General features: G+C 52.3%; 1 protein-coding gene across 7 annotated transcripts in view; it reads right to left on the reverse strand.

Moving 5' to 3' along the window:
* Positions 1 to 2,096: 2,096 nt before the first annotated feature.
* The window catches only part of TNRC18 (trinucleotide repeat containing 18), a 119,518-nt gene continuing 98,151 nt past the window's right edge, over positions 2,097 to 23,463 (reverse strand). For 6 of the 7 annotated variants that reach the window (XM_049902652.1, XM_049902653.1, XM_049902650.1 and 3 more), the window contains 6 exons: positions 17,672 to 17,788; positions 16,661 to 16,825; positions 14,833 to 16,199; positions 5,555 to 5,791; positions 4,849 to 4,923; positions 2,097 to 3,820 (listed from right to left, as the gene is read on the reverse strand). In XM_049902652.1, coding sequence (XP_049758609.1) covers positions 3,614 to 3,820; positions 4,849 to 4,923; positions 5,555 to 5,791; positions 14,833 to 16,199; positions 16,661 to 16,825; positions 17,672 to 17,788 — 2,168 coding nt within the window. In that variant the 3' untranslated portion in view covers positions 2,097 to 3,613. The remainder of the gene's footprint in view (positions 3,821 to 4,848; positions 4,924 to 5,554; positions 5,792 to 14,832; positions 16,200 to 16,660; positions 16,826 to 17,671; positions 17,789 to 23,463) is intronic. The other variant, XR_007519518.1, reaches the window with a different exon arrangement.

Here is a 23,463-nt window from a genome sequence, read left to right on the forward strand (position 1 = left end):
GGGGGAACCACTTCGGGCCCCCTTAGACTTCACCACAATCCAGGGAGAACGTTACGTCGAACGCATTCGGAGGAGGAAAGTTCAGAGCTTACCCTCTGGAACTATTTCCTCAATGAGAGGGGTTGGTCCACTCCAGATTCTCTTTGATGGGAGTCCCCTGGAGGACTACTTGGGAGAAGTAAATGCCCAGCCGTGGGCAGGGAGGGGGGTTAGATGGCCGAAGGGGACCCCTGGCCCCGGGTAGGCATCTTTGGACGGGGGACCCCAGCGGGCACCCCAGTGGCCACCACATGGCCGGAGACCCAAGGGCGATGCCCGAGGCGGCCGCCTGGTGGCGCTGCTCTCCCGTGATCCGCGTGTGGGCGGGGCCGCCGCCGCCACGTACTCGTGTCTGGGACTTGGAGGCTGGTCCTGGAGCCCAGGCAGACCCCTCCCCGGCCAAATGCGGGCTTGTGCGTTGGTGTGTGAACTCTTAATCATCCGTCATGACAGTCCTTGCCTGCCCTGGACACGCAAGTATTGAACAGCAAAGGTCATCCACACTGACCAGACCCCACCCTCCCAGGGCTGCACCTGCGGGTTCCATAAGAGCCAAGGTCTCAACGATGAAGGGGTGGCAGCGCAGGACCAGGGCCAGCCTCAGGCCCAAGCAAATGCCTTCCCTCCCCTCCCTGCCCTCCCCCGAGAGTGTCAATGGCCTCCCTGCCCCTAGGACACTCAGCTCCAGCCTGGCCTGGTGCCTGTGTTGGGCTCCCCGGAGCATGGGGCCAGCAGTTCCTTCTCGTGGGGCCCCAGGACATTGGTGGGGTCTGCCCACCCTCTACAGAGAGAACCCCTTCCTGTAGAAGCTACTTTTGCTGGTTCTTGAGGTTCCACAAGCGGGGGCGAAATCTCCACTCTGACTCTGGGTGGTGCAGTCAATGCACTCAATTGCTAACCAGAGGTTGGAGGTTCGAGTCCACCCAGAGGCACCTCAGAAGAAAGGCCTGGCAACCTACTTCCCAAAAAATCGCCCTTAAAACCCGATTGGGTGCAGTTCTACTCTGACACACATGGGGGCACCATGAGTTGGAACAGATTCCACAGCAACTGGGTTTTGTGGTTGAACCAAGAGAGCAGTTCATGCAGCCCCTCCTCCATAGTGACCTGGCTGCAGGAGGGCCACCCCACCCTATCATGGCCTCAGACCATGCCTCCTTCAGGCATGGACAGCAGCAGTGTGGGCACTGGCCAGGAGCGCCCGGCTCTGCATTTTAAAAGAACAAATAGGAGATGGAAGCCCTCCCACCCTGCACTGTCCACCAGAACTTGGTGCAGTGATGCAATGTTCTAGAACTTCACCACTGCCCGATACAGTAATCACCAGCCACATGTGGCTGTTGGGCACTGAAAGTGTGGCTAGGGAAGGTCCCTGGGTGGTGCAAACAGTTTACACTCAGCTGGTAACCAAAAGGTTGTTGCGTCAAATCCACCCAGCACCCCCATGGGAGAAAGACCTGGCCATCTGCCTCAGTAAAGATTACAGCCTACTCTGTGACACATGGAGCCTCCAAAGTCACAAATCAACAATGAAAATGTGGCTTACGAGACCAAGGAATTGAACTTTTTTTCTTTCATTTAAACTGTTGTTAGCTGCCGTCAAGTTGATCTCTGACTCGTGGCGACCCCAAGCATGACAGGATCAGACCATTGTAATTCATAGGGTTTTCACTGGTTGATTTTTGGAAGTAGATCTCCAGGCCTTTCTTCCTAGTGTCTTTGGAAGTTCTGCTAAACCGGTCTAGCATCACAGCAACACGCAAGCCTCCACAGACATACAGGTGGCAGCTGCACATGAGATGCACTGGCCAGGAATCCAACCCAGGTCTCCTGCATGGAAGGTGAGAATTCTACTACCGATTTAAATTAATTCCAATTTAAATAGCCACATGTGGCCAGTGATCAGTCCTCAACAGGCCTCTGGTGTCCTGAGATGTCAGCCTGCCTGGCAGGCGCATTCCAACACCAGGAGCCACTGTGTCGCCTTACCTCTATCCTAAACACCCAATGCCAACCCCACCAGGCCCTGAAATAAATCACTCAGACAACAGTGCTTTTCCAATGAAATCTTTTTTTCTTTTCTTTTTTTATGAAAAAGATCACACAGAATTCTCCAACAAACAAAATTCCAAAAGAAACTTAAAAAAAGAAAGAAAGAAAGAAAACAATAATCCCCCAAAAAACAAAACCAAAGTCTGGCTTTTCCTTCCCTCAAGATTGTCTGGGCAAGCTCTCCTGTTCCCAGGGGGCTGAGTAAGTGCTTTCTGGGCCAGAGGGGGGACTCACAGCTGGGCCGGCTCCCTCCCTCTCTCCCTTGCTCGAGTCTCCTCTCTGCTTTCCCTAGCTCCTTATCCATCTGGGGGGCAAATACAGTACGGGGGGGGGGAGCTGGGGGGCAGGAGGGCCGGGCAGGCAGGGGTGTGCGTAGGGACATGGGTGAGGGTGGGGATCCGTGACGCCGGCTGTTTGGCACTCACAATCTAACAGGAAATAAAAAATAATATTCTGCACATCAGAATGTGTTTGCTTTTTATAATTTCATAGCTATTTTTCACAGTTTTAAAAAGTTTATATTTATATATATTTATATATATTTATCTTTATATATATAATTAAAAAGTTGACTCCATTTAAAGGCGTATGATACAGGGGCGGGGCTAGAGTCTCTTGGTACAATAAAACTGTACAGGTTAAGAACTGCCTCCTCCCGGGGTGGCCAAGGCCTGGCCGTGGAGCGGCCAGGTGTGATTGGGCCGGGGCAAAGGTTTCAGCACCATAGGGGTTGTCTGTAGTGTGAGGGTCTGGGCCAGGTGCGGCCAGCGCCTGGCCTCCACCTGGTGCCTTGCCGATGCTCCAGGGCTCTGCCCTCACCTGGCTGCGTTCCCCAAGTTCCAGGCCGTCCTGAGAGGGCGGAGGCCCAGGCTCCTGGCAGGGCACCCAGGAGCAGGCCTGGCACCGTTGGTGAGACTGGCTGGCGCTGAGCTGCCCCCTCCCATGGTAGGAGGCCTTGGGTTGGGCTCCATGCTGAGGTGGCTGGACCCTGGCAGCCCCAGGAGGGTCCAACGTGGGGGGAAACACCCTAGAGCGTCAGTTTGGTTCCTTAGAAACCCCCTCCTCCCCAACCGAGTCCCCAGTCCGAGTCTTGGATACTTAGCTGGCGTGGGCCTGGGGGCACCTGGGTTCCACGCAGCAGCCTGGGGCCTGGAGGGCCAAGTGCTTAAGAGGTGCTGGGGAGGCCTGGGGTGCGGGTGGGCAGAGCTATACCCTGATCATTGGGAGAAGCCCCTGTCTGGGGGGGGGCACCAAGGGGTCTAGAAAGGGGGTCTGGAGGCGTGTGCACATGTGTGCACACACGTGCATGCATACGGGCACACACATGTACACATCGCACTCACACCCCCGTGGGCGTACGCACACGCCCACGGGCACACTGCATGCACTCAGCCGTGGGCGCATGCCCTATCAGGGCTTGCACAGCCCATGTGTGGCCTCTGGCCGTGGCAGTGATGTAAGCAGTCCCCGGGGCCTGGGGGGCAAGGCAGCTGATGGAGCCCTTAGCCGGGGCGGCCGGCGCTCAGCAGAGCACGGGCACGCCGTCGGTGGAGAAGATCATGCCTGTGGTGGGCTCGTAGGTGCCCGCGAGGTAGTAGAGGCCCTCGCTGTCCTGGTACTTCTTGGTCTTCAGCATCTGTTCATACTGCTCCAGGCCCACCACCAGGCACTTGTGCGACACCGTCTGCACGTCGTTCTCGTCCACGTGAGAGGACTGGTATAGGGCACGCTGCGGGCAGGCAGGCGGGCGGGCAAATGGTCAGGGGACACGGGGTGAGCAGGGGCCATGGGGCAGGTGGGTAGTGGTCAAGGGACACAGGGCCAGTGGGGGAGGTGCATGGGGTGAGCAGGGGCCATGGGGTGGGTGGTCAGAGGCACAGGGCAGTGGTCAGGGGGCACAGGGCACACAAGGTGTGGGGTGTGGTCGCAGGGGGGACGAGGCAGTTGGGGTTGGGGCCGCAGGGCGGGGGCTGCCGGGCAGGTAGTGGTCAGGGGCACTGGGCGAAGGGGTATGGGACAGGTAACGGTCAGGGGGTGCAGGGTAGGTGGGGCAGGGAAGAGAGGCCAGACCCCGCTCCTGGAGTAGAAGGACCAGAGACGGCCTAAGAGCAAAGACCCAAAGATGGAGACACACAGAGGGGGGACTGCGGACAAGGACAGAGACTGAGAGAGACACAGAGACAGGGAGAGACAGCCCAGGAAAGACAGAGATCGAGAGAGACAGATGTGGAGATCTAAAGAGGCAGAGACAGACACAGAGCCTGGGAGAGGCAGAGATGGAGGGAGGCAGGGACAGATGCAGAGATCTGAAGAGACAGAGATCGAGAGACCGGGAGAGACAGAGACAAGGAGAGATGCAGAGAGATAGAGACAGATAAACCAAGAGAAAGAGACTAAAACAAAGAAACCAGGAGAGAGAGATATCGAGAGAGAACGAGACAGAGATCCAAGAGACAGAGATGGAGACAGATGTAGAGACCGGCAGAGCAGAGAGGAGTCCTGAGGACAAGGAGAGGCAGACCAAGAGAGACTGAGGGACAGAGGCGGAGCCCAACATAGAGGACGCAGAGATGGGGACCAGGAAACAAAAGGTCGAGAGTCACAGTGACAAGACATTTGGCGAGGGAGGAGGAGAGCAGGACACAACTTGGACACAGCTGGCTGCTGGACCCCACCCCCTGAGTGCAATCCAGAGCTCCCCTAGGCTATGTTCAGGAGGGTCTGGAGGTGGCGTCCGCTTCCTGGCGGTCCTCCTACCTCCATGAAGTCCTTCCTCTGACTGGAGGCCTGCAGGGCAGTGGGGAGGCTCCGGCCCGACTTCTGGTCCCAGGGCTGCTTGTGGTACAGGAGGGTGGGCGTGAGCCAGGCCGGCCTCACCTGGTCCTCAGCCCAAGGGCAGGGCTGGCCCATGATGGGCAGATGGGGCAGGGCCTGGGTCCGGAACCTCCCTGTTCTGTCGGGGCCACTGCAAGAGGCCACTGTCCACTGTCCTATAATGCCTGGGACTGCCTGGCCCCCGGGACTTCCAGGTGTTCTTTGTCCCTGGTCAGCCCTGTATCACCCAGACATTGTGGACCTGGGCAAGGGGATGTGGGCTAGGCCCATAGGGATCACCCAGCCTTTGGAGTTCGCCAGGACACTGGGAACCTGGGTAGAGGGATACAGGGCAGGCTGCAGGGCTCACCTGGCCATGGGCTCACCTGGCCACAGGGATCACCTGGTCCTGGCTGGCCCTAGGGCACCCAGACACTGAAGCCATGGGCAGGAAGACACAGGACAGGCAGTGGGGCTTACCTGCCTACAGGGCTTACCTGGCCTTGGTTGCCCCTAGGGCACCCGAGCACTGGGACTTGGGCAGGGGACGCAAGCCAGATTGCTAGGTTCACCTAGCCCTGATCAGCCCTAGGGTACCTGGACATTGAGGCCGTGGGCAGGGGTGCACAGGTTGGGCTGCGGGGCTCACCTGGCCCTCGTGAAACTGCTTGCCCGGGCTGGTCTCTTCAGGGTGGTAGAACCACTTGACACGGACCACCATGTTGTTGCCCCAGGACTCCCACATGCTCTGGATGCGGCCAATGTAGGGCAGGTTGGGGCGGCCGGCCGAAAGGAAGACGGCGCAGTCCCCAATGCGGATCATCTCCTTGCCACGCACAATGGCCTTGTAGAAGAGCTTGCGCGCCTTGCCCTTCATGCCACGCCGCTGTGGGGGGGCAGTCAGCAGAGAAGGCCAGTCAGCGCAGGCAGCCCTCCACTTACCCCTTGGGGCCACACCATGCCCCTCGGCCTTTGCCCAGGCAGATCCTACATCCTGGAGCCCCTTCACCTCGGCCTCGCTAAGTCACCTCTGTCAAATCTGGGGGTTCCTGGCTACCATTACTGAATGTTTTGATCAAAGATTCTACAGAAGAATCCAGATCAAAAGGGGGAAAATGCAGAACAAAATTTAAAAGTCCCATGGAATCCAGACTTTCTGGAGCTATGGAGGCTGGATGAACCCCTGAAACTATTGCCCTGAGATCGCCTTTTAAACTTAAACCAAAAATACCCTCTGAAGTCTTAAAACCAAACGATAGTTTAACTTAACTGGTAAAGAATGTCTGCCTTGAGCACCATGCTCTTTTAAGAATTACCTACTTGGGATCAAACTGACAACGGTAACTCGAAAGGTTAGAGAAGAAACTTCGGGGGCAGTAAGTTCATGTTAATGGGGGAGGAATAACTCGCAAAGTGGGGTGAGGACGGTTGTCCCACTTGAAGAATGGCATCAATGTCCTTGAATTCTACATGTGAAAATTGTTGAATTGGTGTATGTTCTCCTGTGTATATTCTCAACAGCAACAACAAAAAATAAAACAAAAATTTTAAAAATCTGGGGGCTCTCTGGGGGTGGGGGAGGAAACCTCTGACTTGTTGTAATGGAGAAGCCACTGCCATGTCTTTTGTACACTGGGTCTCCACTCCCATGTCTTTTGTATACTGGGCCTCCACTCCCATGTCTTTTGTATACTGGGCCTCCACTCCTATGCCTTTTGTATACTGGGCCTCCACTCCCACGTCTTTTGTATACTGGGCCTCTACTCCCATGTCTTTTGTATACTGGGCCTCTACTCCCGTGTCTTTTGTATACCGGGCCTCCAAGAGGGATTTCACTGAAACCTTCAATTAAGGATCCTGATCTGAAATGGACTTTCAACTCCCTGTTCCAGAGCAGCATGGCCACACGAAGCCTCCCAGGGTCCAGAGATCCCCACACAGAGGGCGTCCCCATGTGTGTCAGAGCAGAACTGTGCCCTATAGGGTTTTCAGTGGCTAATTTGTGGGAAGTAGATTGCCAAGCCTTTCTCCCAAGGCACCTCCAGGTAGACTCGAACCCCCAATCTTTCCGGTAACAGCCGAGCAGATTAACCATTTGCACCACCCAGGGACTCCACGTCTACTGCGTATTGGGCGTACTGCAGCCGGGCCCCTGCTTTATCCCCACTTCACAGGCAGGCAAAGAGGGGGGCAAGGAGGAGACAGGTGGGAACTCATCACTGTGTCTCTGGACAGAGCCCAGCATCAGGCCTACAACCGTGTCAAGTGTAGCAGATGCTGTGTGGGTGGCCACCAAATAAAGATGCACTCAACATGCCACTGGGTCATGGAACCCTCTGCCCCTCGTAGTACAGTCTCCATTGACAGTACAAACGGTATGGCTCCAGGGTGGGGTCACTCACATGATGTTTAAAAGTGGACCCTTGTCGCAGACACAGACTCTAAGACAAGCCATTTGGGCAAAGGTGACTTACTGGGAAGCGTTCCCGGGAAATGCAGGTAGAGTCAGGGGTCAGGGAGTAGGGCCAGGAAGGGCAGGAAGCCAAGGGAGAGAGATTACCAGCAGGAGGCTGGGGAGACAGTCTGAGCCACTTCCAGGGTGGCCTGAGAAGCTGCAAGGGAGCTGGGGGGTTTATACCACTGCCCCCACCCCCGCAGGCATGGGCTAAGGGATGTGGTGAGGTGGGGTCGTGAATCCACAGGCACTGCTCCTCCCTCCGCCTCAGGCAGCCAGAGACAGGTGCAGTACATGGAGCCCACCCACAGCTGCCTGGGCATTAGGCTTCAAGCACTGTGTTGGGAGTTTGCTTAATCACTCAACAAACATCTCCTGTACCCTCCTCCGTGCCCGAACCTGGGCCTGCAAGGGGATAGACTCACAGCTCTCTCTGGTCCCTGAGGCTCAGAGGAGAGATCTGCTGTCAGAATAAAAAATCCACCCCCAGTACCAGGTGGCTCAGGGACCTGCCTGCCTCCACTGTCACTGTCCTAGAGGAGAAATTTCTTTAAGCACCCAGGGCTAAGCAAAGCTCGGCCCACCCAAGGAACCAGCAGGTTTTTTCCTCAAGAAACTAGATCTAAAAACTCCTTCTTCCCTTTTCACTTTGGCTGCCAGGCAGCTTGAAGTTAATTTTTTTTTTTTTTCCTCTAAATTGGGGAAATCTACATGCAAATTTCCTACCTCATTCAATACTCTGCTTTTTACTTTTAATTTATTGGGTCCCTAGTAGTGACTGGACTTCATAATGTACATCTCACTAGAAGAGCTCAAATTCTTTTCAGTTCAAAGCACAGTATAAATTCAAGGTGGGAGAGGGACGGCCAAGACTTCTTTTTTGTTGTTGTTGACTGTAATTTTTTTTTAATATATATATGTATATATATATATATATACATACATATATAATTTTTTTAAATATATATATGTATATATGTATTGTGCTTTAGTGAAAGTTTGCAAATCAAATCAGTCTCTCATACAAAAACTTACATACCCCTTGCTATATACTCCTAGTTGCTCTCTCCCTGATGAGACAGCACACGCCTTCTCTCCACTCTGTATTCCCCATGTCCATTCAGCCAGCTCTGTCCCCCTCTGCTTTCTCATCTCCCCTTTACGACAGCAGCTGCCCACATAGTCTCATGTGTCTACTTCAGCCAAGAAGCTCACTCCTCACCAGTATCATTTTCTATCTTATAGTCCAGTCCAAGCCCTGTCTGAAGAGTTGGCTTTGGGAATCGTTCCTGTATTGGACTAACAGAGGATCTGGGGACCATGACCTCCGGGGTCCTTCTAGTCTCAGTCAGACCATTAAGTCTGGTCTTTTTACGAGAATTTGAGCTCTGCATCCTACTGCTCTCCTACTACTCCATCAGGGATTCTCTGTTGTGTTCTCTATCAGGGCAGTCACTGGTTGTAGCCAGGTACCATGTAAGTTCTTCTGGTCTCAGGCTGATTTATGTGGCCCCTTCTGTCTCCTGGGCTCATAATTACCTTGGCCGAGATTTCTAAACCCATTCGTCTTTGAAAGCAGTTATATTCTTCCCAGCCAGCCTTCTCTCCCTTTCTCACATACCCTCATCCCCACCCCCAGGAGTGAGCACATGACTTGAACATCCCATCCTCCTGGCCATTGTGATTGGTTTGGGGAGTGGGCACCTGACTTGGTCCAGGAAATTGGAAGAGCCCATCCTTCTGGCTAACAGAGCTCTGGTGGCACAGTGGTTAAGAGCTCAGCTGCTAACCAAAAGGTCAGCAGTTCAAATCCACCAGTGGCTCCTTGGAAACCCTATGGGGCAGTTCTACTCTGTCCTATAGGGTCACTATAAATTGGATCTGACTCCGAGGCACCTAACAACAACATCTTCCTGGCTATTGTAATTGGTTTGGGGATGGACTCAGTACCCAATCACCACCCCCAGGACTGGGCACATGACTTGATCTGGCCAATCAGAACATCCCATCGTCTTGGCCATTGTGATTGGTTTAGGGATGGGCTCATGACTTTAGCTTGACCCGTTTAGGAAAGAAAAACTTACTTCTGGTGTCACTTCTAGCTGCTAGACTGAGCTGAAAGCAGCTAGAGCTTCTTGTCATAAGAGGGGAGATAAGGCTGGCACAGAGGAAGGAGGTAAGAGTGACATTTGGACATGAGAATGAGTCTGAAGACACCCTCTGAGCCCTTGGGTCCAGCTGTACCTGTAGCCAGACACCCTGGACTTTTCTGTTAAAGAGGCCAATCAATTTCACTTTGTGCTTTAGTTCATTTCCCTAGTTAGGTCTCTATCCTTTGTAGCAGTGAGAGACATCAGTTGATCCTGGCACTGAAACCTGTGAATGGCAGATGCTAAAACGAGGAATGGGTACATCAAGGTGGGGGGAGGACGGTGGGATGGCCCTATGATCGACTCAAATCGTGTCACTCCTCCATCAAGTGCCTGCCAGGCTTAGCGCTCTAGGGACTTTGGTTTTAAAATACCAGGAGTTTGGAGTGCCTTCCAGAAAGAGCTTACAAGAATCTGCAAGCTCAAGGTGGCCTTTGGAAACTGTGGCCTGGCCTTGCCAAGAGAGGCTCTTTCTGCCTCAATCCTAGAGAGTTTAAATTCAGACAATCCTGTGCCCTGTAGGGTTGGAGGAGCCAGGTGATCTGCCCCAAGTTCAGGTTAGGGCTCCAAAGGCAGGGAGGCCCGAAACAAAGCTGGACCTGGAGAGAGTGGGGAGAAGCCAAGCCCTCGCTCCTCTGCCTGACAGAGGGGGAAATAACCCCCCTTCTAAAGAACCCTCAAGGAGCCCCGGTGGCACAATCGTTAAGTGCTCAGTCAGCTGCTAACCGAAAGGGTCTGAGCTGGGTTTGAGCCCAGCCAGCAGCTCCTTGAGAGAAAGACCTGGCTATCTCCTTTAAAGATTACAGATTAGAAAACCCTACGGGGCAGTTCTACTCTGTCATGTGGGGTCGCTATGAGTCGAAAATCAACTTGAAGGCACCCAACAACAACAACAACAACGAGCCCTCCATCGGGGTGGGGCAGATCAAGCCATCCTCCCACATGGGGGTTTCAAACTGCGCCTGGCTAGTGCGGGAGAACCCTAAAAGGCGGCTGCTAGGAGACAGAAACCCACAGGCTATTCTCAATTCCTAACACCCCACAACTTCTCCTTTGAATCACCCAAAGGAGTTGACGTAAATACGCCAGGAACTTCCCAAACTTTGAAGAGTTGCAATGCCTGTCACTGTCAGCCCCAAGCCCTCAAGCCCACACTGGCAGGAACTGAGCGGTCACAGAACTACAATGTACAGAAACTGGAATCCTCCCGCACTGCTCAAGCCCGTTACCGTCAAGTCGATTCTGACTCATAGCGACTCTACAGGACACAGTAGAACTGCCCCATAGGGTTTCCAAGGAGCAGCTGGTGGAGTCCAACTGCTGACCTTTTGGTTAGCAGCCAACCTCTTAACCACTGTGCCACCAGGGCTCCCTGCATTGCTCAGGGGTGGTAAAATGCTACAGTTGCTGTGAAAAGGTCTGGCAGTTCCTCAGTAATGCAAACTCAGAATTGCCATATAACTTGGTAAGTCTGCTCCTGGGTATATGCCAAGAGACTTGAAAGCTGGGACTCAAACAGATACACGTACACCAGTGTCCGCTGCAGCACTGTTCACAGTCACCAGAAGATGGAAACAACACAAGTGTCCATCGGTGGATGAAAGGATTAACAAAATGTAGTCTATCCACACAATGGAATATTACTGGGCCATAAAGAGAAACAAGCAAAGTTCTGATAACATGCTACAGTATGGATGAGCCTTGGAAACTTCATGCCGAGTGAAATCAGTCAGTCACAAAAGGACAAATACTGTATGATCCCACTAATGGGAAACATCTAGAAGAGGCAAATGCAGAGAGACAGAAAGTAAGTTAGAGGTTACCAGGAGCTGGGGAGTCACCGATGAAGGGGGAGATGAAAAAGTTTTGGAAATGGATAGTGGTGATGGTCGTACAACATGGCAAAGGTAATTAACGTCACTAAATTGTGCACTTAAAATGGTTAAAATGGCAGTTTTTATGCTTTTACGTATTCTACCACAATTAAGAAAAAAAAAGAAGAGGTTCATGCCCAGGACAGCATCCCCTCAAAGCCCATCTCTCATACGTGGCTTGGAGGACCCCGGACAGAGCGCGTGGGCAAAGCCAGGGCTGGGCGCGCCAGCCCACAAGGAGCTCGACCCCTTGCCAGCCAAGAGCTTTTGGCCTGGACTGGTGGCCACAGAGGGTCATTCCCCTTCTCCACACGGAAGCTTTTGGAATAGCTGCCCCCCATTTTTCCACCACTGCATGCCCAGCGTGTTGGGGCTGGCTCCACACCCAGAGACAAAGGAGGGCCTGCCATGGTCTGGAGCTGGCCACCCTGCTAGGGCAGTCTCTAGGAGAGAGAGCGGCTATGTCTGGGGTCAAAAAATAACCAAATCTGTAGACTCAGCGACTCTGTAGCAACGCTATAGGCTTTCCAAAGATCAGCTGATGGATTCACACTGCCAACCTTTCGGTTAGCGGCCGAGCTCTTACCCACTGCGCCGCTGGGGCTCTGTGTCTGGGGTAACACTATTTAAAAAACAAACAGTTGGGAACAATTCAAAAAGGAGGATGAGAATGGTTGCACGACTGAAAGAAGGTAATCCGTGTCACCGAATTGTACGGGTAGAAATTGCCGAACTGGTCTACGTTCTGCTGAGTACAATTTCAAAAACAACAAAAAATAAAATAAATTATTAAAAAAAAAAAAAAAAACAGGTTTGCTATGGAGGCGACTCCGGCACATGGACACCCATGGGTGTCGAGGAGAACTATGTGCCATAGGGTTTCCAGGGGCTGATTTTCCAGAAATAGGTGCTTGGTGTTAGGCAGAAGCACCAAGGTGCTGGGCTGAACGTTTTTGTATGCGGGAAGAAGTGTGTGCGTGTGGGTGTTAGGGACCCCCACCGTGGATGGGGAGGGCTCCTTCTGGAGAAGCACCCCCTTCCTCCCACTGTAAGGGTGGACAGGTGACAGAGACCTGGCTACTCAGAAACTCCTGTCCTTCTGGCTACCCTGATCACTCAGGCATGATCTAGGTCAGGCTGATGAGACCCAACCCTGGACTTCTGCTGGCAAATAAAAGGGAAGAAACTCTTTCTGCTGGGACTCCTCAACAGCAAGGCTGGGAGCCCTGAGCCATTTTGCCCCCATGAAGTTAAAGAGTAGGGGAAAATACAGCTACGGCAAAGAAAAACAGGCTCTTTGACTGAGAGGACTTGAAAGACCCTTTGGTGTCGTCAACAAACACCTGTTAGCGCGAACTGTTCTCTATAAGACTGGATAACAGTCCTAGAAAAAATAGAAGCAGAAGGCTCCTTACAAATGAGATGGCTAGCTTGCTTGCTTTAGACATGTCATCAGGAAACACCAGTTACTAGAGAAGGACATCGTGGTTGGTAAAATGGAGGGTCAACAAAAATGAGAGGAACCATCTGCTATGGTTTGAATTGTGTTCCCCCAAAATATGTGTTGTAAATCCTATACCTGTGATTAAAATCCCATTTGGGAATGGGTTTTCTTTCTTATATTAATGAGGCAGTATTATTACAGGGGGTGTTTTAGTTCATCTCTGTTGAGATATAAACCAAGAACCAAGCAGAGCTGGGGGAAGACAGACGCCACGCCACATGAAGATCACCAAGTAGCCAAGGAACACCAGGCTTACAGATGCTGCAAAGAGACAAGAACTTTCCCCTAGAGCTGACAAAGAATGCCTTCCCTCAGAGCCGGCACCATGAATTTGGACTTCTGGCCTCCTAAACTGTGAGAAAATAAATTTGTCTTTGTTAAAGCCACCCACTTGCAGTATGTCTGTTAGCACTAGGTGACTAAGACACACCGTCCATGAGAGAGATCAACACAAGAGCCACAACGACGGGCTCAAACACACCAACAACCATGAAGATGGAGCAGGACCGGCAACACTTGGTTCTGGTATACACGAGGTCACCATGAGTCAGAGCCAACCACCACCACCAAGGCGGCTCTGTTGGTTCTTCCAGATTTCCTGAATTTGGGTTCCATGTGGGATGGATCTGGGTCCCAGCGGGGAGAGGGCAGAGCTGCTCTGTAAAGGGCACTGGGCTCGGTTGAACAGTGTCTCCCAAAATTCATGTCCATCTGGAACCCATGTATGTAGCTACATTTAGAACTAGGGTCTTTGCAGGTGTAATTAATTAAGATGAGGACATCCTGGATTAGGGTGGGCAATAACTGGCATCCCTATAAGAAGAGGGAAACTATGGACACAGACACACAGACGCACAGGGGAGAGGGCCATGTGAAGACAAAGGCAGAGACGGAGCAATGGCGTCCATCAGCCAGGGAACACCAAGGACTGCTGGCAACCACCAGAAGCTGGAAGACACGAGGAAGGATCCTCCCGTAAGCCTTCAGAGGGAGCATGGCCCTGCCGACACTGATTCCACGCCAGGGATACTAGTTTCCAACTTCTGGCCTCCAGGATGGAGGCAATAAGTGTCTTTTGTTTGAAGCTGTCCGGTTCGTGGCACTTTGTATGGCAGCCCTTAGAAACCAGTAAGAGTCCCTGGGTGCACAGGTCTATCTACGGAAAACAGCGCCGGTGCCAAGCAGGGACACTGCGCCCCGACAGGGCCAGGAGGATGGTAACAAGTGCCCAGAGCAATCTAAGCTGCACCCCCCCATTTCAAGATGAACAGACGTTGGTAGCAGCGACGCTTCACAGAAACACCTGTCCCCATCTTGTCCGGCTGCCTCAGTCAGGCGCCTTTCATATTTGTGACACCTCAAATAGTCATTCTGCGCTTCATCTGGTGCCCCCTTGGACTTCCGCCTGGAGGCAAGCGCCCCCCTCTGTGCCCCCTGACCCCCACACCCCACTACCCTTCTGTGTCTACTGTGTTTAGGGAAGGATGTTGGGCTGTACCTGGTTAACTGAAACTGCTCAGTGGTGCCCCCCCTTCAGGTGGCACCCAGGGCATGTGCCGTACCTGCCACACCTTAGATACACCTCTGCGTGGTGATGCAAATGGTTATATGCTCAACTACTAACTGAAAGGCTGGCCGTGTGAACACACCCAAAGGCCTCGGAAGAAAGGCCTGTCCATCTACTTCCAAAAGTTCACAGCCTTGAAAATCCTATGGCACACAGTTCTACTCTGCACACACGGGGCTGCCGGGAGTTGGAATCGACTCGACAGCAACTAACAACAGTAGCCAACACGGCATGGTCCCTGGGCACTCGGAGACTCAGCGTGGGCATCCGTAAAATGGGACTCCACCACACCCCCTCCCCCCGCCTGCCCCTCCACCGGACCTGCTGGGAGGACACGGAGGAAGACAGCGCAGGTGACCCTCCGACGCCCCGGGTACCTGTGTGGGTTTCCCGAACCACTTCCAGAGCTGCCGCGCCGGCAGGAAGGCAGCAATCTTGGGCCGGTTCTCCACGGATGGCAGGCGCTGCCGCTTGGCCAGCTCCTTGGTGGTGGGGAGGTGGACGCCCTCCCTCTTTTTGGGCCGGCTCTTGCCACCGGCCCCGGCCTGGGCCTTGGGCTGCGGGGGCTGCGGCGGTGGGGGCGGCGGGGGCTGGGGGGCCGGGGCCTTCTTGCCAGGGGAGTGGACTGCAGCCCTTGCCTTGCCCGCCTGCTTGGAGGCCTTGGTGGGGAGGACAGGCTGGGGGGAGGGGGCAGCTGCAGGGGCTGGAGGGGCCTCGTCGTCCGAGCTGCAGGAGGAGTCCTCGTCGGTGGTGGAGGAGGACGAGGAGGAGGAGGAGGAGGAGGAAGAAGAGGAGGAGGAGGAGGAGGAAGACGAGGAAGAGGATGAGGAGGAGGAGGAAGACGAAGAGGAGGACGAAGAGGAGGAGGAGGAGGAGGAAGAGGAGGAGGAGGAGGAAGAGGAGGAGGCAGGAGAGGAGGCCCTGGAGCTGGCAGCACTGCAGGCCCGGCCCCCGCCGCCCCGGCTTTCCTCCCCGTTCTTCCCGCCCTCCTCCTCGGCCTCTGTCTCCGAGCTGCTGCTGCTGCCGCTGCTGCTGCTGCTGCTGCTTCCGCTGCCGCTGCTGTCCCCGCTGCTGCTGCTGCTGCTCTCTGACTCCTCCGCGCCATCCTGCTCAGCCTGGCCCTTGTCCGGGCTCTCGGGGCCCCCCGAGTCCTCAAATTGCAGCCCCGGCCCAGGCTCCGGGGCCAGCTCACCGTCCAGGGCCTTGGGCCGCCCAGGCTTGGGCTCACCGCCGCCTGTGGCAGGGGGGAAGCTGCCCAGGCCCGGGAGGCCCTTGGGCTCCTGCCAGCCGCCTGTGGCTGTGTCCTCACGGAGGAGCAGGGCCTCCTTGGCCTTCTTGCTCTTGGGTGACATCACGCCCTCGTGGTCCAGTTTAACAAGCAGCTCGGTCTCCTCACCGGACCTCCTAGGGCCCTTGGCACCCGGCTCCTCGGCCGCCCGCACCTTCTTGGGCTTGGGACGGGTGGCGGGCATGGTGAGGGGCATTGCCACAAGGGGCGCCGGGGCCACAGCCGTGGGGGGCACAGGCACCTCCCCAAAGGGCTCGGGAGTCGGGCAGCCAGCAAAGCTGGGGGGCACAGGGCTGGGCTGGGGGGGTGATGAGCGGGCCTTGGGGGCTTTAGGGCGCTTCTCCATGGGCTCTGGAGGGCTCTTCTTGGAACTTGGGGTGCTGATGGGCTCCAGAGCCAAAGGGGTGCTGGGGACCTCATCTGTGGAGCCCCCCTCCTCCAGGACAGTAGTTTTGTCTAAAAGAGAGAGGAAAACGTAGCAGGGGCTGCTGTTGGGCGAGGCAGGGATCACCTCATTTCAGTGACTCCCGCGTGGGGCTCGGGATTGGGCACAGCCCCCTAGCCTCAGGAAGACTGTGGTTCCCTCATCACAAGTGCCCTAACTCCTGTGGACCCAACGTCACCCCCTGGTGGCCTCAGCTTTTAGTCCCAACCCTGTTTTCCCAATTCCAGAGTCAAACGCGCTCAGGTTATGCTAGAACCTCCCTCCTGCCTCTCAACCTGGAGCGACCCTCCACAGACCAATTTCCCTCCTACAGCCTCAGTTTCCAAATCTGTCCACTGCTCCACACAGCCCTTCCCATGCAAGCAGGATTCTAACAAAGACGGAAGTGGTCGCCCACACGGAGACCCTGGCCGCCCCCACCCCGGTGGACACGTCCCTGGTGTGGCCCCTGTTCCGCATCTGCCCCACATACCGCCCTTGGCCTTGGTGCTGGGCTTTCGGCCACGGCCTCTGGCTTTGGCTCCGGGCTCCTCTGTCCCCGCTGTGCCCCCATCTTTGCCTTCCCCAGTGTCTTTGCTGGTTTTCCGGATACGGCGCTTGGCGCTCGGCACCAGGAGGGCTGGGGACGGCTCAGCACCTGCAGGGCACAGCAGACATAGACTCAGGCAGGTTCCTTCAGTAGGCTACCCCTGCTCATGTGTCAAGGGGGCACAGCCTTTGCAGGGCTATCGGGGGAAACAGATGACACCATGTAGTAGACTCGTGCCTGCTTTCCCAAAAGGCTGTGAGGTCAGGCAGGACAGCCATGTCCGAGGGGATGCGGCTCAGAGCTGTCTGCACACACAGGATGCTGGATCAGTGCTCATGGACATTAAGGGGCAAGGGCCCAAAATGGAGTCCTCTGTGGTTTCCATGGCTCCCCTGGTAAACGTTCAAAACGACTGGAGGTACCAATCTCTCTAAGTCGGGTAGTCCCAGGCCCAAACCTACCCCTTACGGATGTGGGCCCTGGGTAAATCACGTCTCCCTCCCCTCCAAAGCCCAATTTCCTCACTGTCAGTCAAATGAGATGGGAGCCCCAGCAGCACAGGAGGAAGGCAGGAACTCGGTGATCTGTGGACATGCAGGGCCCAGAGCTAACAATCAGTGCTCAGCCTCCTGCTGTCCAGCTGCCAGCCTGGGGCTGCCCTTGTGGACCACGGAACCCGAGAACAAGCCATGGGGGGAGCCAGGGCTTTACACATGGGACAGAAGAGAGGTGCCCCGGGACGCCCTCTCCCAGCCCATTCTGGGGGCCCTCCACCTATGGTTTCTGCCATTTCCATCTCCAGTGGGTCAAATGAGTGGGGCCCAGGGCGGGCAACCCAGAGGCTCCTGGGCCAGCAGCCACAGCCTAGAGCCGGGCTGAGGGAGCTGACCAGTGGGGGATCCTTGCCCTAGGCCAGGGCAGCAGGTCCCAGAAGGCAGCAGGCTCAGCACTCACACTGGATCTTGTAGTCGGGAGGCAGGAGGCGGATATGGGACAAGGGGATCCTCCCAGTGTCTCCGTCATCAAACTCCACGGTGATGAGGTCCCCATCGTCCTCGAGGTCAAGTAACCCTGGTGGGGGAAGGGCAGAATGAGGGGGGCCCTTGAACCTCTGGCTGCCTCGTGGGGCATGAGAGTGAGCAGTAACTGGTCCCTAAGTAACCTCAAAGGTCCCTGGGTGACACAAACAATTTGCACTCGACTACTAACCTAAAGGTTTGCAGTTCGAACCCACCTAGCAGCACTGTAGAAGAAAGTCCTGTCGATATGCTTCCATAAAGATTACAGTCAAGAAAACTCTATGGAGCAGTTCTACTCTATAACACACGGGGTCACTATGAGTCAGAATCAACTCAAGGGCAACTAACAGAAACAATTACTAAGTCAAATCCGATACTTTTAAAATTATTATTTACATAAAAAAATTTTTTTTTATTTTTTAATGGGTCTAAGGAAACCCTGGTGGCATAGTGATTAAGAGCTGCAGCTGTTAACCAAAAGGTTAGCAGTTCAAACCCACCAGGTGCTCCTTGGAAACTTTATTCCGTCTTATACGGTTGCTATGAGTTGGAATCAACTTGACGGCAGCAGGTTTGGTCAGGATTAATGGGTCTAAGGCATCAACTGTGTGGATCGTAACAAATTATGAATAACGTTGCTGAGAATGGGAATTCCAGAACACTTAACTGTGCTCATGAGGAATCTGTACACGGATCAAGAGGCAGTGGTTCGAACAGAACAAGGTGATACTGCATGGTTCAAAGTCAGGAGAGGTGTGTGTCAGGGTTGTATCCTTTCACCATACCTATTCAATCTGTATGCTGAGCAAATAATCTGAGAAGCTGGACTATATGAAGAACGGGGCACTAGGACTGGAGGAAGACTCATCAACAACCTGCGATAAGCAGATACACAGCTTTGCTTGATCAAAGTGAAGAGGACTTGAGGCACTTACTGATGAAGATCAAAGACCACAGCCTTCAGTATGGATTACACCTCAACATAAAGAAAACAAAAATCCTCACAACTGGACCAATGAGCAACATCATGACAAATGGAGAAAAGATTGAAGTTGTCAAGGATTTCATTTTACCGGGATCTACAATCAACAGCCATGGAAGCAGCAGTCAAGAAATCAAAAGACACATAGTGCTGGGCAAATTGGCTGCAGGAGGTCTCTTTAAAGTGTTAAAAAAGCAATGGTGACACCTTGAGGATTAAGGTGTGCCTGACCCAAGCCACGGTGTTTTCAATCACCTCATACACGTGAGAATGCTGGACAATGACTAAGGAAGACCAAAGAATTGATGCCTTGGAATTGTGGTGTTGGCGAAGAGTACTGAATATACCATGGGCTGCCAAAGAACAAATCAATCTGTCTTGGAAGAAGTACAAACAGAATACTCCTCGGAAGCAAGGATGGTGAGACTGTGTCTCACATACTTTGGACATGTTGTCAGGAGGGATCAGTCCCTAGAGAAGGACATCATGCTTGGCAAAGTAAAGGGTCAGCGAAGGGGAGGAGGACCCTCAATGAGACGGATTGACACAGTGGTTCCAACAACGGGCTCAGGCATAGCAACAATTGTGACGATGGCACAGAACTGGGCAGTGCTTCAATCCGTTGTACATAGGGTCCCTGTGAGTCAGAGCCGACTCGACGGCACCTAACAACAACAATGGGTCTTCAGAGCCCTGCTGGCACGGTGGTTAAGAGCTTGGCTGCTTACCAAAAGGTCAGCAGTTCAAGTCCACCAGACTCTCTTTGGAAACCCTATGGGGCAGTACTACTTTGTCCTATAGCGTTACTATGAGTTGGAACCAACTTGACAGCAACAGGTTTGGTTTTTGGTTTTTTAAGGGTCTTCAGGAGCCCTGATGATGGAGTGTTTCGAGCGCTTGGCTGCTAACTGTTTGAATCTATCTGCCACCCCGTGGAAGAAAAATATTGTAGTCTGCTTTCATAAAGATTTACAGCCTTGGAAACACTACGCAGCAGTTTTACTCTGCCCTATGGGGTCACTATGAGTCAGAATCAACTTGACAGCAACGGGTTTGGTTTTTTGGCTTTTAATGGGTCTTCAAGAGTCCCTGGATAGAGCCAACAGTTAAGCACTCAACTACTAGCCAAAAAGTTGACAGTTTGAATTCACCCAGAGGAACCTTGAAAGACAGGCCTGGCGATCTGCTTCTGAAAAGTTATAGCCTTGAAATCCTATGAAGCACAGTTCTACGCTGCACACTGGGGTCACCGTGAGTCAGAATCAACTCGATGATAACAACAACAGTTAACCTCAAGGCTGGCAGTTCAAACCCACCTAGCAGCACTGAGGAAGAAACGCCTGGAAATGTTTCCATAAAGATTACAGCCAAGAAAACCCTATGGAGCAGTTCTACTCTAACACATGGGTCACCATGAGTCGGAACCAATTGACGGCAACAGGTTTTTAAGCAGCCTTGATCTCGGGACACCCATGGCAGGTATGCAATGGCGCAGAATGTGAGCTTTAGAACGACACAGTCCTGGCAGGATACTGGCTCCCTCCTTTCTAGCCGAGTGAGCTCAGTCAACGCAAACGTTTCAGAGTGTGTGTCCTGGACTTCCTGCTCTAGCTGACAGCTGCTCACCTGCCCCACCCACTGAAGGCCCAAGAGCCTCACCAAAATAACAGTAAAGGAATCAAATGGGCTTAGACCCCAAAGACAGAGAAACCAGGCCAGGAGCTAGCAGCACATGAGAGGTGGCAGCATCTAGAAAGATGGAACTGCCATGGACAAGTGGTCACTGGCGTTTGACTCAGTGTTCTCTGCTTTGTTTGGTGCCTGAAGGGAAGAGACGCCAACAAGAAGACATCTGGCACCTCTGGAGGTAGGGGTGCTGGGGGCGCCAAACAGCGATCAGGCTAATGGTCATGGAGCCAGCATGAGCTAGGAAGTTTACTGCTGGAGAGGGGCTCTGGACTGAAGGCTATTAGGTACAGGGGAGGATGGTGGTACAGGTGAAGGTAAGGTGAGGGTACAGGTGAGGATGGTGGTACAGGCAAGGGTACAGGTGAAGGTACAGGTGAGGATGGTGGACAGGCACCACACCCAAATCATGGATAATAGAGAATTTTGCATCCTGAATGATGACACCCAATCCCTTTCCCAGATGCCGGATGTTAATACTAAAGCCCCAAAGATAGAGATTTTGGGGAACCTGGCTGGTAAAAGGGAAAAGAAGGTCCCTGGGTGGTGCAAACGGTTTGCACTCAGCTACTCATCTAAAGGTTGGCTGTTTGAACCCACCCAGTGGCGCTGTGGAGAAAAGGCCTCACAATCTACTTCCGTAAAAGATTACAGCCAAGAAAGCTCTATGGAGCAGTTCTACTCTGTAACACATGGGGACGCAGTGAGTTGCAATCGACTTAACTGCAATGTAAAGGGAAAAGGCCTATAGATGCTGGCATCTACGAGTCCCCCACTGAAAGATTCCTGTCTGCTCACTGTCATGAGGCCCCACCCACCAACAGCTTCCTCTTGTTAATGTCTCACTCTTTGCTCAAAAAATTTCTTTGCTAGGAATGACCAGAAACTTAAGGACAGCCTCTAAGGAAAAAAAGAACCTAGAACTAACAGAAGTGAAAAAGAAGGTAGAACAAACAGATAATAGAGTAAACTAAAGAAAAATACAATGAAAAAGATTTATCATTTGAAAAAAAAAATCTTTTTGTAAGGCAATGTATCCAGAAAACAATAAGATGTTATTTAAAAAAAAAAAAAAAAAATTCAGACAATATGAAAGAACTCTTGGGAATTTTTTAATGATGGCAGAATTTTTTTAATTAAATAGAAGGAGTAGAAGATAAAGATGAGATCTCCCAGAAGGTTAAACAAAAAGATAAAGAGATAAATACTAATTAAAAAAAAATATGTAAACACTGAGGGGTCAATCCAGGGAAAATACATAAAACTAGGGGAGGAAACTATCCAAGGTATAATACAGTAAAACCTGCCAAAGCCAGAACCTGTGTAAAGCAGAAACCTATCAGAGAGGGAAAACTCAAATATTTTCCACTAATAAAGAGCGACAGAAAACTAGTAAGACTGAACCCTATTAAAGACAGAAACCCTGTGAGAACCAGAAAAACGAGACAGTTCCATCGAGTTCTGGCTCTCACAGGTTTCAGCGTACAAGAAAAGTTTCCAGGGCTAAAGGAAATTTGCTTCAAAATCCAAGTCCTCCACCTCAAAATTCAGCATGATGAAAACACATACATGCACACGCACACCCAGAAAAACCACATGAAACTCCAGATCTAGGGATAATGACAAGATCCTAAAAGTTTCCAGACAATGATTTTGAAATGGTGAGAGGAAATTATTTGCAACCTAGAATTTTATACCCAGATCAACTGTCTCTGGGTATGCTGACACCCAGAGATTTCAGACATCCAAGTACTTGAGAAAGATCCCTTACTAAAATGAAGAAATGCACAAAGAGAAATACATGAGATTCCACACAAGAGGGAGGTAAAAGGAATTATCAGAAGGAGGAAATTCTCTTGGGGAAGTTCCAAGAATGACAGCTGTGTGGCCAGCCTAGAAAGCAACTAGTCCCTAATGGTACAGAGGGACAGAAAACTTCAAGAGACATGAACTCAAGACAAACTTTTACTGTATTAACAGCGCTTTCAGAATTTTCGGAAGAGTTTGATGATAAATTAGTAACTATTCAATGGAAAAATAAGCCTTCCTAGCCTGACGTCCAGTGTCAGACATCTGAGACAGAATTAGACATCTGTTGTTTTGCCTGCTAGTATCCCTTTTCCCAAGGAACCCTGGTGGTGCAATGGTTAAGTGCTTGTGCTCAGCTGCTAACCAAAAGGTTGGCAGTTTGAACTTCCTGAGTGGCTCCACTGGAGAAAGACCTGGTGATCTGCTCTTGTAAAACCCGATGGTTTCCTACTCTGTCCTATAGGGTCTACTCTGTCCTAGAGGGTCGCTGAGTCAGAATCAAATCAACTGCAATGGTTTTTTTTGGTTTATCTCTTTTCCCATATACATTTTATCCTCATTATTTGCAGATTCTGTGTTTGCAAATTTGTGTACTCACTAAAAATTATCCGTACCCCCATAATCAATACTTGGGGTGCTTTTGTGGCCATTCATGGACATGTACGTGCACAGTGTGTGAAAAACTCAAGTCGTTCAACATGCTCATTCCCAGCTGAGGTCAAGCGAGACTGGTACTCAATAATTCAGTGTCCATGGTGACATTATAGAACATAGCTACTATAAATAACTAGAATTGATTGTATGTGTGGATGGTCGGTAGCCAAGGGCTGGACTGTATTTGGCATCGAGTTTCTGTTTTTCTTACCAACTTCCTCCATACTGCCATCTTCTGGATGTGTTGGGTTCGCTAGAGCTAAAGATGTACCATTTTGAGTATCTGCTGTTCTTCTCTGCCTATGTCTTCTGGAGTACCTGTTATTTCTGTCTACCCAGCATCCATTCTCTCTTATTCTGGTAACAACATCCCAATTTTCCTTGGGAAGCCAACTTCCCCATCTCCCTCTGCCACGTGCAAGAGAAAGCTGACTTCAATTCTTAGCTTCAAGGATGAGAACATGAACAAGGGCTAGTCAGGACCCACAGTGAAGAGTTCAGTGACAACCACACGACTCAAGTCAGTTCAGTGTGACACCATCGTGTGTGGGAAAACTTGGGGAGCAAGAACTTCTTGGATCATAGGATTTGTTGAA

This window comes from Elephas maximus, chromosome 12, assembly GCF_024166365.1.
Source record: "Elephas maximus indicus isolate mEleMax1 chromosome 12, mEleMax1 primary haplotype, whole genome shotgun sequence".
Classification (NCBI taxonomy): Eukaryota; Metazoa; Chordata; class Mammalia; order Proboscidea; family Elephantidae; genus Elephas; species Elephas maximus.